The 18096-nt window shown below is 39.2% G+C and overlaps 1 protein-coding gene across 3 annotated transcripts in view; it reads left to right on the top strand.

The window, feature by feature from the left end:
- LOC138051784 (uncharacterized) overlaps window positions 1-17598 on the top strand; it is a 28331-nt gene extending 10733 nt beyond the window's left edge. For all 3 annotated transcript variants that reach the window (XM_068898042.1, XM_068898044.1, XM_068898043.1), the window contains 4 exons: window positions 9733-9879; window positions 11704-11805; window positions 12014-12185; window positions 15755-17598. In XM_068898042.1, the coding sequence (XP_068754143.1) occupies window positions 9733-9879; window positions 11704-11805; window positions 12014-12185; window positions 15755-16038 (705 nt within the window). In that variant the 3' untranslated portion in view covers window positions 16039-17598. The remainder of the gene's footprint in view (window positions 1-9732; window positions 9880-11703; window positions 11806-12013; window positions 12186-15754) is intronic.
- The last annotated feature ends 498 nt before the right edge of the window (window positions 17599-18096 follow it).

Genomic DNA, 18096 nt, shown 5'->3' with positions numbered 1-18096 from the left:
CGTGCTACAGAAAATCAGAAGGCACTGAATTGTGTGGTATTGAAATACAGCATTCCAGTCTCTGAAGAATAACAAATAAAAGAGAAGCGAGAAACATTGGCTTCTGGGCTGACATGTTGATAATCTTGAAGTTCCCTCACAACTTCTTTTCACCACAAGTGTGCCCTATGAGCATCCGAAAACTTTGTAATACTAAACTTCACCGAAGTTAAGCCCTGTTTCGCGGGGTTAGTGTTGGGATGGGAGACCAAAACAATAAACCCCTCGTAAAAAACAGAAACATCTGACCGAAAATACTATTAACGCTAACAAATGCGAACTCAGCAAGGTACAGATTCTGGTAGCTTGCTTTATGCAAAACAAATATTGATGAAAAAGCAAATAAATATTGATACACAGTTTTCAGAAAGAGCAGAAGGAAGTTTCCCGGACGGTCGATCGAGAATAAAATATTTACGACATGAAAACAACATTAATTTTGAACCGTGAATATTGAATATAAAAAGTTACGATCAGCGACAAACATTTTGGGAGATTTTTGCTACCTTCAAGTAAATTGCAAAATCGAAAGTGACATGGCCGGAATTCAGCCGTGATTAAGTTACCGCGGCATGTTTACTCGCCAAACAGTGAAGCATCTGTGTCAAATGATGGCAAGATACCGGGTTTTTGTAAGTTTCTTTTTCTGTCAAGTGTTAATAAGTTTGACAATGAAATGAGCGAAGTCAAAACAAAGATCACAATCGCTCAACTCTTGTTTATGCAAAGTCAAAATTTACTCTCCAAGACGCGTACGATGTTATTTATCACCAGGTAATTCCATCATTTTGGAAATAGCAGCTACTTTATTATTCATCTGCGTCACAAGTTTTCACTGATTTTGGGGCTCATTTTGTTGAAACTCAAGCACGCTTCCAACAGGCCTGTGAACCCTTCCTGCTAACAGAGCAATACTAAAAAACTTCTCACATATCACATTTGAACCTTAAGCTCGAAAATTCAATACACAACATGATATCATAATTCACAAAGGCAGAAAATACCACAGAATCCTTTTCCAGCGAAAATTTTATTGAAACAAACAACATATTTGCTCTTAGAGGTGAAAACCTCTTCCTATTTCATTGCATGCGTGAAGACAAGAAACTCAATTGTGTCAAATTACCATGTACTTCAGGTAAATACTGCTCACTTTGATTTCGTCTCGACGGACGATAGATTGTTGTCGAAGTCCAGTACTCGTCGCTTTTAAGATTCATGCCTAGTTTATCCAACTGACTTTCCATTATTGAGCTCCATTAGGGTATATTTTGTTTAAGGATCCACTAAAACGCCATTCGCGTTGCATGACTTTCGACGCCATTGCAGGCTAAGTTGATGATTCTACTGTGTCCACAAGAGAAATCTACGCATTTCCACTACCCTCTCGATCCTAAGAAAATACGCGCAGAAGGCTCTATGCACAAAGGCACTACTCACCCGGGGAGTAACAGGCAAGACTTTTACCGACACGGAAAAAAATACTAAAACGGAAATCTACCTATTTTCCGAATGGGTTTCCCATAGGGCAACCCAGTAAAAAGCATCTATCCACTTTATCGAATAGTTTAATACTGAAACAATCATGGCGGGCGGAAAGATTCTATTATAAATGTTTGCTTTCACCAAGGTGACGGAAGTGTGTCACGGTGGCCGAGTGGTCTAACGCGCTAGCAGAGTAAAATCCTGATAGCTTGGGAAGTATAGGAGTTCTCCTCGGGGCAGGAAAGTTTGGAAATACCGTAGTACCCGATCGGAGATTACTTCAATATCCGTGGGCTATTCCGGCATTCCACGTAAAAAGTATTCTTGTAGATGATTGTATACATTAGCACTCATATCATACATCATTATCGCCGTTTTATGGAACACTGATGCTTAGCCTCTCTACTGCTCAATTAAATCTAAACTTACAACCGAGTTTAACAAAGTGGAAAATATGATTCAATTACTACCGATAATGGACAATCACGCGTCATTTCGGTTTCAAAACTGTAATTGTGAAGTGCTATTATTAATTATTACGATCAATTGGATCATAAAAGGTTGCTGGAAAAGACTACAGGCGTATTCTTAATCAACTTTAGTTGTGACGTCATGATCGGAATCGGGATTGGCCGATAAAAATGTTCTGGATTTCGGGATGAAGGAAAAATTTTGGTCGGGATGGTGGGATTATGTGAGACATCAGACTGTTAAACTGAAGTAAATCGCGGCTCATCTTTTCGAAATATTTCATATTAGCTTCCTTTAATCCTTAATATTCAGATTAGATAGAATTAAAATAATATAAAATTGAAACATCTATTTTTCTTTGAATTATTTCAATTGGAGTTTATATATACAGGATCGATAACTTGTTAACTATTTAAATAGAGGACTTTTTTCCGTGTTTCAATAGCCTCATCTAAACACGAAGCGGAGTTGGGAGAATTCGATACAGTTATGCAAACCCGAGACGCAATCGAGGGTTTGCATACCTGTTGCGAATAGCCCACTTCGGAAAATACCATAATACTCTTTGTTTGTCCCCCCAACTCAACTTTTGCATAAGCATTGTTTTTGTTTTCTCTTGGGACCATTGTAAGTCCATAGAGAAACTGGAAACAACGCTTATGCAAAATTTTTTTTTGGGGTGGGGGGGGGGGGGGGGCAAACAAAGAGTATTATGGTATTTTCTGAAGTAGCCTATTCTCCCAACTCCACATCGTATTTAGATCTGGTTATGGAAACACGTCCTCTATTGTTTTTATAAAATATTTCTCAAAGATGATTCGACAAATGAAGGAAAATGCAGTTTTTTTTATCTGCTTGATTGAAACAGAATTTCTTGATACTCGCTCATATTTCTTACCAGCCAATCAAAACGCGCGTTCGACAAGACATAACCAATCAAAATTCGTGTGATGTCACAGCCGTGTTTCCATACTCTCATCTCGACACAGCTATTGACCAATGAGAGTGCGGGTACTATACTAATTATTTTATAATGACTATTAAGTGACAGAAACTAATAACGAATGCTTTTCGCTTTTGACATATTCATTTAACGTCTCCTTTAGTTTACAGTGAGTGTCGGATCGCCCTTTCGCTAAAGTACTTTGGCCATTAATTAGTGCTTTAAAATGCTCTGTTTTTCTGTCATGTAATCGTCTTTTAGTTTTTCGGATATAAAAATAATTGCAGTCCCAACAGGCAGCTATATATACAATCTTAGACATTTGGCCTCGGCGAAGTCTATCTTTGTAAGGGAAGAGAGATTTAATGCGACGAATGCTTTGACAAATCACTCTTATTTATACACGACATAATTTGTTTACAAACGATTTTGCTTTGTAGCCCTAAATAAGGTAAAACTAAGAAAATTTTCTGTTTGGGAACTCTGATGGTTGGGGTCAAAGGTTTGTTTTGTTGCTTTTGTAAGACATCATTCCTGTGATAATTAACAACACGTTTGGGGTAACCCGGTTTTGTGACAGCAAAGACGATTGTAACAAAGGAGGCGACGAGCAAATGCGGAAACAACGAAAAGTGAGAGTACGGATCAGATTTACTTTGTATTTTCGAGGAGTGAACTAATCCCATTTAGTGTAAAGACCAGTGAAAGTTTTCTCTTGATAAACTGATGTTGAAAAAGCAGTGACGTTTGCCTAAGTACATCAAGAAACGGGATAACATTATATTCTTCAAACTCTATTATAGTAAATTTGATGTTTACATGACAGCTATTGAGATACTGTAGAAATTGAAGAGCATCGTTTTTACTGTCGAACAGAGTGAAAGTATCATCAACGTATCGAAACCAAATAGAAGGACGACCGATGTAATTATTAAGAACCCCCTTCCCTTCGAAATGGCATTGATAAAGATATCGGCTAACACAGGTCCTAAAGGTGAACCCATTGCAACGCCATCAATTTGATCCTAGTAGTCACCATCAATATGCAATATGTCAGCAGCGAAAAGCTGAGTCTTTATTAGTTTTTGTCCTATCTATTGTTACTATTTTAATTGTTTGTTTTAGAGAGTGATCTGTCAGATAATTACTGGGTTGCCAGTAGGGCAAACCCAGTTGGGGTCTGCGTTTAGTTTGTTTCTTTTTTTTTTTTTCTTTTTTTTTTTTTCGTGTCGGTAAAAGTCTTGCCTGTCACTCCCCTGCTAAGTGGTGTCTTTAGGCATAGCGCCTCCTGCGCGTATTTTCTTAGGATCGAGAGGATAGTGGGAAATGCGTAGATTTCTCTGGTGGACACAGTAGAACGATTAACTTAACCGGCAATGGCGTCGAAAGTCATGTAACGCGAATGGCGTTTTAGTGGATCTTTGGACAAAATATACCCTTATGAAGCTCAATAACGGCAAGTCAATTGGATATACGGGCGGTGGGATCTTAAAAGCGACGAGTAATGGACTTTGACAACAATCTATCGCCCGTCGAGCCGAAATCAAAGTGTGCTGTATTTACCTGAAGTACATGGTAATTTGACAAGATTGAGTTTCTTGTCTTTACGCACGCAATGAAATAGGAAGGCCTCTAAGAGCAAATATGTTGTTTGTTTCAATAAATTTTTCGCTGGAAAAGGATTCTGTGGTATTTTCTGCCTTTGTGAATTATAATATCATGTTGTGTATTGAATTTCCGAACTTAAGGTTGAAATGTGATATGGGAGATGTTTTTTAGTATTGCTCTGTAAGCAGGAAGGGTTCACAGGCCTGTTGGAAGCGTGCTTGAGTTTCAACAAAATGAGCCCCAAAATCAGTCAAAAATTGTCACGCAGATGAATAATAAAGTAGCTGCTATTTCCAAAATGATGAAATTACCTGGTGATAAATAACGTCGAACGCCTCTTGGAGAGTAAATTTTGACTTTGCATAAACAAGAGTTGGGCGATTGTGATCTTTGTTCTTGACTTCGCTCATTTCATTGTCAAACTTTATAACACTTGACAGAAAAAGAAACTTACGAAAACCCACTTTCTTGCCATCATTTGACACATATGCTTCACTGTTTGGCGAGTAAACATGCCGCCGTAACTTAATTACGGCCCCGCTGAATTCCGGCGATGTCACTTTCGATCTTGCGATTTATTTGTGCACCCAAACCTAGAATAACAAAATTGAACGTAGCAAAAATCTCCCAAAATGTTTGTCGCTGATCGTAACTGTTTATATTCTATACTCACGGTTCAAAATTAATGTTGTTTTCATGTCGTAATTATGTTATTCTCGAGCAACCGTCCTGGAATCTTCCTTCTGCTCTTTCTAAAAACTGTGTATCAATATTCAGGGCACCCAACGAATCTGTTCCTCACATTATCTGTTCCCCAGAGGAATCTTGCTGGCTGGCAAAAATACAGGTGTTTCGATGAGCTGGCTGGGAAATTTTGTTATTGACAGAGGTTTTGCCTGGGAATTACTGACTTTTTCTAGCATTTCAACACGAGCTGGCTGTAGAAACTCTGAAGAATGAGGACGACTAAAAAAAAAGAAAAAAAAGAAAAAAAAAAGAACGCCTTCCCTCTCCCAGAGAATAGTCACAAACATACGACGGCTGGTCAGAGTGATTGCGCTTGCGGAAAAACCCTGTTTTGTCCCGGTTTTGTCGCTTTTGTTCGGTCGAGGGATTTGAAAGCGCGCGGAATTCCTGGCTGGGAAACCAACCAATTTTATCTAGCTGGCTGGGAAATTTCTTGTGTGTCTTGCTGGGAAAAAGGAACAGATAATGTTTTCCTAGCAACTCTGAAAAACACCTGAAAATGCCTTAATAACATTTATTTTCATTAACTGGGGTATAATAATACATTTTACAACAAATTGGTCGTTGGGTGCTCCCGAATATTTATTTACTTTTGCATCAATATTTGTTTTTGCATAAAGCAAGCTAACAAAATCTGTACCTTGCTGAGTTCGCATTTGTTAGCGTTAATAGTATTTTCGGTCTGATGCTTCTGTTTTGTGAGGGGTATATTGCTTTGGTCTCCCATCCAAACAGTAACCCCGCTGGAGAGGGCTTAACTTCAGTGAACTTTAGTATTACAAAGCTGTCAGATGCTCAGAGGGCACGCTTAAACTTGTAGTGAAAAGAAGTTTATCAACATGTCAGCCCAGAAGCCAATGTTTCTCACTTCCCATTTATTTTCTTCAATCTTTCTGGATTCAGTACTTTGCTAGTAACCACATGTCATGGCACTACAATGATAGACCATACCAAAACAATATTGTGCACTGTTAGAGATAAATATTACGCAAGGAAAGATCTGTTTCGTCGTACGAACGTGTGAGGACCTGTGAGCCAAAGGGCCTCTGCTGGTATGACTTCTTAATGACCCCCAACTTGAAAGAAATTGTCTGGAACGGTGCACGTATCACATGCAACCCAGTGTATCCTCATGGAGGGTCTAGTTCTTTCATGTCTATCTTTAAACACTCCTATGAACTACCTATGAACACATGTTTATATTCAAACTGCTACTATGACCAAGAAATTAATTATTTTTTTTTCTTTAGATTTCAAAACTATGTGAACCTAACACTATATATAAGTGACCCAAGTTTTAAGCCTGGAGTTAAGGAGGCGCGAAAGGGTTTTCAGCAGAGTGCGCGCGCGTAAGACTCGCGTAAGTCACACACGCAATTCTAAGAGCCGATTTACACGGTACGATTTTTGTCGACAAGCTTACGACAAGCCTACGACTCGTTTACGATTGTCGTATACGCTGCGACAATCGTAAACCATGTCGTAGGCCGACTCGTAGAACTGCGCTAAGCTTGTCGCATGCGCCAAAAATCGCACCGTGTAAATTGGCCCTGATTTCGCTCAACTTTGTTTTAATTTTAAAATGGATGGAATGTAAACATTCATCTCCTATTCACGAAAACTACGAAAAGTTTGCACAAACGGTTTAATGTTCTTAAATACGTTTGTGTTGGCCTGTTGCTCCACCGCGCGCAGACTCGAATGAGTGGATGACGCATGCGTAAATGTTAATCTTGTAACACCATTATTTTTCCTGATTTTGCAACTTCTTTCAGATTTAAATGAAGGTATGCAAAAAAATTGAAGAAAATTACATCTAAGTTTATTATCATTATATTACGATTGAAAAAAGATCAAGAGAGAAAAGAAGAATCAGGTTATGCTAGCAAAAGAGAAGGACATGGCTGATTAAATTTTCATTTGGTCAATTATCCTTCCCACTTCAATATAGGAGGCTCCAGTTTCAAGTATATCAAATAACTTTCTTTTTAGGGATTCTTTAAAATATTTTTTTTTGCACCGTTCCAAATTTTGACCCTAACACGCGAGAAATCATTTCGTGTGATATTAATACGAGATTTGTTTGTATAAAAATGATCAGAGGTTGAGGAACGAAATATATTTATTTGTGTGAAAAAAGGAAAAGCTATTTCAAGCCTCCTTAAAAAAGCCACCTGACAGGTGAAATTTGGCTGTTTAATTGTTTTAAAATCTTCAGAGAGCCGGATCGCGGAGAAAATGACGTCAAAGACTCAATGCGTGTGTACGTGGCTGAATTAATATGCAGCACGGGATGCTCAGGCTTTCAGACTTTCAAACTTGCACATAAGACACATTAATTTTACATCCTTAAATTTTAAGCTAGTGAGTAAATGACGTCACTTTTCCCTAATGTAACCCTCTCCCGTCAGCCAGTTTTGAATGTGATTAATGGAGGACCGTGAAATCCAAAACTTAAGCCCTGGCCAAACTATCGAACAAAGTTTGATTGAAGGCTTCAACTTTGCTCGATCCAACATTGCTCGACAGTTTTGCTGCCCATGTTAGAAGATGTTCGTCCAACGTTTTTTGTTCGATCAAATGTTGGATATAGTTTGCTTTTGATCAAACATTACAACCAAAAATTCGGTTTGACGCAGCAATGTTGCAGTGTTTTGCCGCTCTCCCAACGACGTTGTGTCCCGAATCGAGTCATGTACGTACTGCTAGCCAAGCACGAATCGCTATCTTATTTTCAAGCCAAGGCTTCTACCATCATTTGCAACAGAGATAGTGGACAAGGACCAAGGGGAAGTCGTGGTTGTCGATGAACAGACAGAAACCTTGATCACGGAGTAGGAAGCAGGGCCATGTCTGTTGGACACTTTAAGCCTGCTTAATCATTATCGCTGTTTGGAGATGTCTGGTTCAACAGCGTTTAAAATTCCTGCAAATTGATCCGAGCTCATAATCATCATCTCCTAAGCGCGGATGTATCTTGCCAAGAACATACCCTTTTCTACGCGTTCTCTTAACCATTCTTTGGTTTTCCCTTGTTTGAATACGTCCTTTCCGTACTAAACCAACTCCATTAGCATAACGCTACGCCAAATTTTCAAAATTTGCGCCAATTTGAACTTGAATTCGTCAAGTAATGTTGGATAGTGTTTTGCCACTACCTCAACATTTACATCCAACAATGTTGCACGTGGGATTTAACTTTGTTCGATAGTTTGGCCAGGGCTTTACACTCAAAGTAATAAAGCCCTGGCCAAACTATCGAACAAAGTTTGATTCAACGCTTCAACTTTGCTCGATCCAACCGTCAGGCCACCCATGTTGGATGATGTTCGTCCAATATTTGTTATTCGATCAAGTATTGGATGGAGTTTTTGATAAAACATTGCGACCAACACTTCTGCTCGAAACAACAATGTTGCCGTGTTTTGCTGCTATTCCAACGACGTTGTGTCCTGACTCTAGTCACGTTTGAGCTCCTAGACAATCGCGGATCGCTATTTTCTTTTCAAGCCTCGGCTTCTAGCATTATTCGCAACAAAGAAGGCGGACAAGGATCAACAGCCAGAAACCTTGATCAGCCAGTATGAAGCAAGGCAATGTCTTTGGGAGAATCTCAGTCCCCTTAATCACAAACACTCTCTTTGGAGATTTCTGGTTCAATAGAGTTTACAATTTCTGCAAATTGATCACTCTTATCATCTCCTACGCGCGGATGTATCTTGAAGTGAACATACCCTTTTCTACACGCTCTCAGCTTAACCATTTTTGGTTTTCCTCGCTTAAATCCATCATTTCTGTCCTCAAAGAGCTTCAGTAGCACAAACGCTACGAGCGGTTTTCGTTTCCAGTGTTGACGCCATACTTATAATTTTGGTGCCAACTTGAATTGAATGTTTCATCAAGCAATGTTGGATAGTGTTTTGCCACTACCTCAACATTTACATCCAACAATGTTGCATGTGGAATCCAACTTTGTTCCATTGTGTTTGGCCAGGGCTTAAGCCGTTCGATAAAAATCAAAGTTCAAAATTTTGTCAGTCAGTCGTTAAGCAAACACACTTTCAAATTCTGTCGAAAAACACGAAAAAAAGGAAGTGACTTTTCAATTATAGTAGCCCCTTAAGACGAACTATGTTCACTTTGTAAAGCGACTTTCGACGTTTCTGGAAAAAGTGCTATGTAAATAACAAACATCATCATCATCAGCATAATAATTTCAAGCTCAACAACCATGTGCACCCTTTGTGGACCTATTGTTACTACGGACCCAGTTCATTCAACTAACACGTGCACGTCAGCCTTTCCTCTGGTGGAAAAGCCCTGGGAACGATTAAGCCGTGTCTTGCACCGAACATGTCAGCACAAGCAACGACAAGAAGAACAAGGGCGAAATAGAAATTTACAAACTAATATCACTTCTTTCACATTATATTTTCAAGAATGATCATTACAACTTGGAAACTCAAGAAAAGGGGATGACAATCGATGAAGATGTTGAGATTGATGAAGAACAAAATGTCGAGATTTTCCGTGTTCCAGCTCATAACAATGTTCCTGCTTCCAATTTTTATAACGATTTTAAAATGGTAAGTGTTTCAACAGAAAAATCAAATTTACAATTTGCAACAAAATGTCTTCAGACATTTTCGTATTACGACAGATTCCCTCTTCATCAACAAAACAAATACCCTCTCCACCCTCCCCGCGAACAATATTGAGTAGCGCAAACTTCTCGATCACAACCAACTACTAAAATTGATGGATTGGATGCGGGGGTTGGGATGGGGTGCTGAAATGAGTCTTTAAGTTATCAATATATTTAAGTATGAATGAAATACGAACGCGTCACAACACGTTTGTCGCAAATTGTAGGTAACGCTAAGGTGTCAAAACATGAAAGTGCCAGCTGATGTCCAGACCATAAGAAGTGCATGTCCCATTTAGTGTAGTGCAAACAAATTCTTAGTACGAGACGTTTTAGGGCCACGGACGGAAGCCGGAAATGAGATGTTTTCCCTTTTAACTTGTCTTGACACTATCGCATTTATACTTCCACGTAACTTTGCTCCATCAGACACGACCAGTTTAGAAATCTTGGGGAGACAGTCGGTTCACTTCCGGTTTCCTCCTATCCCGGGCTCAAAAGCGTCGCTTGCTTAATAAACTCCCTAGCATCGCTTCGTTTAATCCAACAGTTTCGTCCATGAAACGATATACCTGGTATCCAAAATTAATGCGCTGATCGAGGGACCCACCCTATCACAATTTCTTGTTAGAAGTTTTTTGTTCTTTTCTTTTGAGTCTCTTTTTTAGCCTGGAACCAGGCTATTTACTTGAGGATAGAACAAATTACTCGCAGCTGGCTTATCGCAGAGCGTATTCTTTAGAGAATAAAACATTCCTTTATGGATTTCCTCAGGATGTCTATCCTGTGCATTTTCCCAGTAGCAGCGTGAAGTGAAGAAACCTTTAAGAAATCCTTTGGGAATACTTTTGGGGCGAACCTATGTGTAAAAATCGTACCCAAGCAATTCATTAAAGGTCGCCTTGACAAAAATTGTTTTGTATATTCAGAATATATATAGTACGCCTTGTTTTGGAAGCTTATGGTCAATCAATAGAGCTTTTACTTTGACGACTGGCAGGCACATTGGTTTTCTCAAACAGAAAAAGACCAATTTGGCCAACACGAGGTCATGCAAAAATATTCCGGGTGAAAACGGAACACGAAATAGACATTAACAGAGACAGTCTTGAAAGTGATTTGAAAGTGCACGCTTTAGAGCGAGTTTCAATTGAGTGTCGTAAAACCCAAACCAAAGTAATTACTTTGGCCAATCAATATAAAAAGTCAATATAACGTTTATTAAATATATACACCTTGCAGTCTTTCTTTTCAAAAAGGACGGAGACAATCCGGTAAGCCAATCAAAACTCGAAGTAATTACACGTAGCCGACACAAAGGGCGGGAAAATGTGCACACGCGAGCCACGATTGGTTTTGGTTTCACTTCTGATTGGTTTAAAAAAATGGCGCGAGAACTTTGAACCATCACTGAGTGAGGTAATCATAAACCAAAGCAATTCGCTAATGATGTTGGACTCTCAATTGAAAACCACTCTAAAGGCTACTTTCTTATTCCTAGTCCGATATAAGAATAATAAAATGAATGAAATAAGCTTTTACCGAAGAATGTATTGCAAACACAAAGCATGTGTATTCCCATTTTGTGCCTAATACCTTTAAACAATGACCTAATAATCAGTTCATTAAATTATCGACAGTGCTGGATGCGGCGTTGATCATAGAATCACAATGATCACAGGGAATAGTAATGTATGCAATTGAAAGATCCCTTGATGTGATGAGCAAAGTGTAAAAGTAACAACAAGTCTACCTTTCTATTCAGGGGTTTACTGTCATCAAGATTTTATCAAAAAAAGCTTGTTACATTACCAAAATGGATCCGTCCTTGCCATCTCCACAGAAACTGAAACAGGATATCAAACTAGTAAGTATTTCTACAGTTACACCGTAAAAATAAGGACATCGCTAGGTTGCTACAGTGGTTTCTATTCTTTACTGATAATGCATGAGGATCACGGGTTACCAGTAGCGGGAAATAGCCCCTCCAAATATTTTTACAAAATAAAACCTAGTTATTAATAACGTAAACGTCAAATATGTTAATGCAAGAATCTTCCTTGCATCTTCATTAGACAAAATCACAGCGTGGGTCACTTCCCGTTACCAAAAGGCAAAATCTGCTCACGCCAATGGGTCCAGCTCACAGGCCTTCTCTCACCAAAGGGGTCCTGGCTTTCTGTGGCGTCTTCCCAATTTACAAAGCGGGTGTTTCTCCAATGAACACATCCAACACTGGAGAAGAAAGTAAGTACACAAGATTCAAATACAATTTAAGTCTGTAAATGCAGCAAGAAGTAAGGACTGCAATAAAATAAGACAAGAATCCATCACCCAAGAGTACGATTTACCCACCGTTGCATGGCCTAGTACCCTTCGCCGTCTGAATAGTGTTTATTTTAAAACCAAAACTTGTGAAGTCGTGATTTATTTCAACAAAACAGCACACAATGTATCTGATTTCACTTTTCAAGACAGCCGTTGTCTCGCTTAACATTTCTGAAAGTGGTTTGTTTGAAGACTTCGTTTAGCGACTTTAAAATGATACGTGTTTTCACGCGTAAGATTGAATGAGGAGAGGGCACGTGCCAGTACAATAATAAAAAAATACAGAAAAATAGCACGCCTGTTGTATTTCCGATTTGAATAACCACAAGCCACTCCTCCTTGACCCCTCCTTGGCCGAAAGCAATTGCCAACTCGCTTAAGGTACCTGGTTTGATGGCTTTAAAAATTTAATAAGAATTCTATTGAATTTGCCGACTCGCTTAACTTTGACCGAGTTGGGAAAGGAACTGTTTTTACGGAATTGCCGGTTGTCACTAGCTAAGCGACCTGAAGAGCCGCTCGTGAAAACATGGCCGTTGTTATCAGTGGCCGTGTTTTCACCAGCGGTTTTTAAGGTCGCTTCACGAAGGCTGCAAACAAATCACTTTCAGGAATGTTAAGCGAGATAACGGCTGTCGTGAAAACACAGGCAAATTCTAACTTTTAAATTCTTTAATTTGTATGGCTCATTAGTAATATTGCAACCTAATGTTTCGTTTTGACAGTTATCCTTGTTATTATACCATTGTTGTAAACTTTCTTTCAATTTGAAACGTATTTTATTCAGAGTATTGTTCATTCATTGTTGTTAGTTTAAACTAGGACGTTTACATTCGCGTAACATTCGTTACGTAACGTTAGTTACGTGTTACGTGAAACCTAGAGGAGTGTTGGCACTCAAGTGTCGAGGATTTTGAGAGTTCTAGCTCTTGCGTGATGGCACTGATCGAAGAACGCTGGAGTCGTTAACCGCATGGTTAATTATGTGAAGAGCATCTATCAGGAACGCTGTGATTAGCTGATGTGTTTACTTGTCCAATTAGTTAAACCATCTCTTCGGTAAAGTGGACGTGAAAACACCTGAAAATTTTAAAGTTGCTTAATTAAATATTACATGGCTGTTTTCACTGTATTTTCAGAGTTTCTAAGTTTAAACTAGTGTAAATCGACCTGGTGAAAACACAACGACCTTCGTCAGTTACAAAAAAGTCCGTAACAACTTAAATACGGTTTTCACAACAATGAATAACAAACAGGTTACTTAACAAATAGAAAGAAAACAATATATAGATGTAAAAAACCGTAAAATAGACCAGAAACAATTTAACTGGTGACAGAAATTACGTAGTTGCAACAGCGCAATAGGTTCCCCATAAAGGGCTGTGAATCACTCCACACGACGGAATCCTAACAAAAACTAAACTAAATCCTCCTCAAAAACTAACACTGCCAAATTCCAATTCGATCCGGAATGCACGGACACATGTTGAACGAGCTCCTGAGCGCTCTTAAGGTGTTCCGTGGGTAAAAATAAAAATAAATTCCATTTCAATTTCCAAAGTCCTCAAGAAGGGCCATTTAACAATAAGTATTCTAGTATTCTTTGGGCTTAATAAAAGACAAGAATTTCATTCAAAAATCGCATCCACTACACTTAATTTTAGCGGACGTGGACCCATGTGTTGCGATTTGTTGAATCAAGCACGTCAGCATCTTTCAGCTCTTTCAGTCACGTAACTGCTTCAGTATTTCCCCACGAACTTGCACCTGAAAAAGATGCCAGAATTTTTTTGGCTTTAAGTAAGACAAATTATCGAAGACATTTCATTCGTAAAACTTGAGATTCTGGGCTCATGGTCTGGCAAACTTGTTGTGGTTTCAGTCTTTTACGGAAGCCATTTCTAACTTGTGGATACAGATAGTAAGTAAGTAAGTAAGTAACAACTTTATTTATAGAGGGTAACACATAACAGTTAAAAACTGACAAACCAGTGGCCCTCAAAGATCAGCTTGTGATTTTTGTTTCTAACAGTGTTATTTGTCCACATTCGAGATATTTCAATAAAGAACGGTCCCCATTCATAGTTTCCCCAAAGGCAGCATTCAGTACCTTGTACTGGTTTGGATGGGTCGTTTGTGCGGCAGGCATTTGCTGGTTCTTTGTTTTTTCCCCAATGAAAAACGAATGCTGGGGGCTGAGGATTTGACTCCAAGCTGGCTGTGCACAAATTTATGCAAATTTATATCCAGAGTGCTTTATGGGCACACGTGGAAATAGACCATATTCGTATTGTCAGTATTGGATTGAAACTAGCTTGCAATGGAGGCTAATGCGGGGGAATCTTTTCAAATGCAAATACATTTTAATATATTCCTCTGCATTACCGTCCATTGCAAGCTAGTTCCAGTCCAATACTGAGAATACGAATACGGTCTATTTTAAATAGAGTTCTGGCCCCAGTTGTTCGAAGGGTGGATAGCGCTACCCACCGGATAAATCACTATTCGATGAATAACTCAATTGGTTTTGCTAGTGTTTATCCGCTGGATAGTGATTCATCTGGTGGATAGCGTTATCCACCTTTTGAGGAGGGGTTTAAAAAAAATCTAACAAGCAACATTATTGATTTTTTGGTTTTACTAACCAGCATTCTAGTTCAGACTCGGATCTTAAAGTCGGGCAGTTCCTCGCCGTGTTTTTCGACTAATCTTTCCTTGATCTCTGAGAATCCATCCTTTTTTACATTCTCGTCGTCTCCTTGACCTGGTACAAATAACGAACTGATAAACGAAAATTTCTCGACGAGACCTCGACAATGAATCCATAGCAGGACAATTGAAAAATCTGATTAACAGAAGCGCGTTGGTAATACTTACTTGGTAGGCAAAATCTTTTGGCCGAGCTGCTAGCACCTTCGCTGGCCGCTTTAAAAGTCTTGCTACTTTTACTGGCCACTTCAATTGGTGGGCTCTATGCCCATATCACTACCCACCGTTCTTTCTCTGATGAGTACGTCTCAGTTAGGGTAATTTCATCTTTAATGGCAAAGCGTGTTCCTCTTGGAGGACCGTAAAATCCTATTTCAAGGTTGTCAAACGTGGGCGCTTCAAATTTCTCCCCTTGCGTTGTTAAAATCCAATTTTTCAGCTCGGACGCACTTGAAAATTTGTTCACCTGTTTGAGCTGAAAACTCTCTTTAACGGCTTTCTTATTGTTTGATAACACTTTCAAGCAAATGTTAATGGTCTCCATTACTCTACTTGCATTGATTTGAAAGAGGTTGAAATTCCCACTTCCAGTTATGATCTACTACGTTATGCACCGCGTGCTATGAAACATGGATCATACATCATGGATCACGGGAGCAACCTTAATTGACATTGGTGTATATAGTTTATTTGTTTACTGTTGAACCTGATAAATGAACTGCAATACACCCACGAAAAAGCCCAGAATTTAACATTATTCAGTTTCTTTTGTTTTGCAGTCATTTGGCATCAACCAAGAACAGGTGTCAGACAAATACGGCACGTGATCAATCAACGGAACTTCACCTCCTGCAACGTCGTGCACATGATAGCTAGATTACAAGAGTGCATGACAGCAATTTGGGATCTAAGTTGTCGTGTTAATTCTGGGAGTTTCTATTTTTACGTTTCATGCAATCAGGCTAAATGGAAGCTATATTGGGAATGCGAGGAATTACATATCACCTTCGCGACTCCCGCGTGCTGCGATTTAATATGCCCACTGCCGAATGGATCAGACTAGTACTGTACGGGTCCACAAATGATCCCCAAACTGTATTGCAAATGATCCCAATTTTGGAACGCAAATGATCCCGGAAAAAAAGTTAGGAATGGCATGGAGCGTGGAACGGTCTGGATAGAGAATTGATGTGAAGAGCGCTTATTTTTATTAAAATCACTTTAAATCATGGTTCACACAGGTTTCTGCCTCATTATAGTTTTCCAGAGAGACTGAATTTCGTTTCTTACCTAGCTGTTATCAATGACTTGGACGTAATTCTAAACTGATTGTGACCAGGGACCCGTTTTTCGAACCCTGCGAGCATAGTGTCTTTCGATCTTTCTGAAAAAATCGGGGCTGCCATTGAGCGGCCTCGATTCAGGGACATTTCGGATTGAGCATGCAAATGTATTCGGGTGTCAGTCACGTGAGACCAGTAACTTCAAAACCACGAAACGAAAACAAAGAGTCTTTATATTGGAACAAGTCTGGCAAACACACGCAGGGTTCGAGAAACGGGCCCCTGGTCACAATCAGTTTAGAATTGCGTCCAAGTTAGTCTTTGATGATTATATCCGATAATTAAATGGATCAAATTTGTAACAGCTGGGTATGAAACAAAATTCAGTCTTTCTGGAAAACTATAACGAGGCAGAAACCTGTGTGAGCAATGATTTAAAGTGATTTTAACAAAAATAAGCGTTCTTCGCATTAATTCTCTATCCAGACCATTCCACGTGCACGCTCCACGCCATTCCTAACTTTTTTTCCGGGATCATTTGCGGTCCAAAATTGGGATCATATGCGTTCCGGGATCATTTGTGGTCCAATATGGGGATCCTTTGCGGTCGTGGGGTCCGTTTCTCGAAAGTCCCGAAAGCTTTTCGGGCCCGAAAGTCATTTGTGAACCTGCCAACCGCTTGTTTAGGAAAGCCGATCTTTTGAGATGCTTTCAAGGTAACAAAAATCAAAAGGAATGTGAAGTTCGATGACTTAAATCCTCTCCGTTCCTGAGATACAGAGGGAATTGTGACATCCGAAAATGTCCCGTAGAGTTTCGGGACTTTCGAGAAACGGGCCCCTGGTATAATTTGCGGTACAGTTTGGGGATCATTTGAGGACCCGTACCGTACTCTATTCACTCCACAAGTAACAGAGAGTTGAGAGTGTGTGCGGTGTTTGTCAGATCGACTGATGAGAATGTTTTTGCTTCATAGAATAGTTCTGTATCGCGCATTCCGATTGTAATATCATTAAGCAAATGCTTCATAAACAGAAAAGAGAAGTACGTTTGAAGCTATTTCTTTTTTTGAAAAAAAAAGAATTTGATCGGGCTAGAATGTTAAGTACCACTGGAACATCAGAACAACCAGGTTTTCAAGTGACAAGGAAGGTGATTCTATTAAATGACGAAAGACTCAGTCTTGTCTGACTGACAAAAGGACCGTTCAATTTGACTTTTCTCACAGAAAGTTTGTCAGAATGAAATACGCCCTTGGTTTAGTTAGAATTTTCATCTAGTTGAACCGGTTGAGTTCGTGTGAACATGGTATGAGACAGCACATAAATGAAGCAAGAAAATTTCGTTCTCACAGTTTGCTTGAATGTGAATAGTTTGAAACACAGAATTTACTGGTTTTCAGGGTCGAGTAGTCGTCGCATTAATTGAAAAAATACCTACGGCTTTTATCCAATGAGGGCGGCGTTTAATTTCATCGAGTAATACGATGACAACAGCAACAGATTAAGGAATTTCAAATTGGACTGTATTTTTTCCTGACCAAGATTATTTTGTAGGACTTGTGATTTTGTATTTTATCGCTTTTGAATTAAAATTTGCAGAGTTTAACGGCATTTCTACATTCAAGTTGCTTTTTGTTGTTGTTGTAAGACATATCGCATACCTAATTAGAGGTGTTTACCATTCGATGAATAGCCCGTCATTGACATAGAAATCTTTCACAACTGAACATGATCACCTTAAGTTGATGTTTGCGAACCACAAGTACCCTGAAAGCCTTATCAACAATCTGTCATTTTGTCAGCTTAGTGAGGTCTGTAGATCTGTAGATCTTGATG

The sequence above is a fragment of the Montipora capricornis genome, chromosome 6, assembly GCF_036669925.1.
Source record: "Montipora capricornis isolate CH-2021 chromosome 6, ASM3666992v2, whole genome shotgun sequence".
NCBI classification, from domain to species: domain Eukaryota; kingdom Metazoa; phylum Cnidaria; class Anthozoa; order Scleractinia; family Acroporidae; genus Montipora; species Montipora capricornis.
Note: the sequence above shows the minus strand (reverse complement) of the source record. Positions and strands in the feature narration are given on the sequence as shown.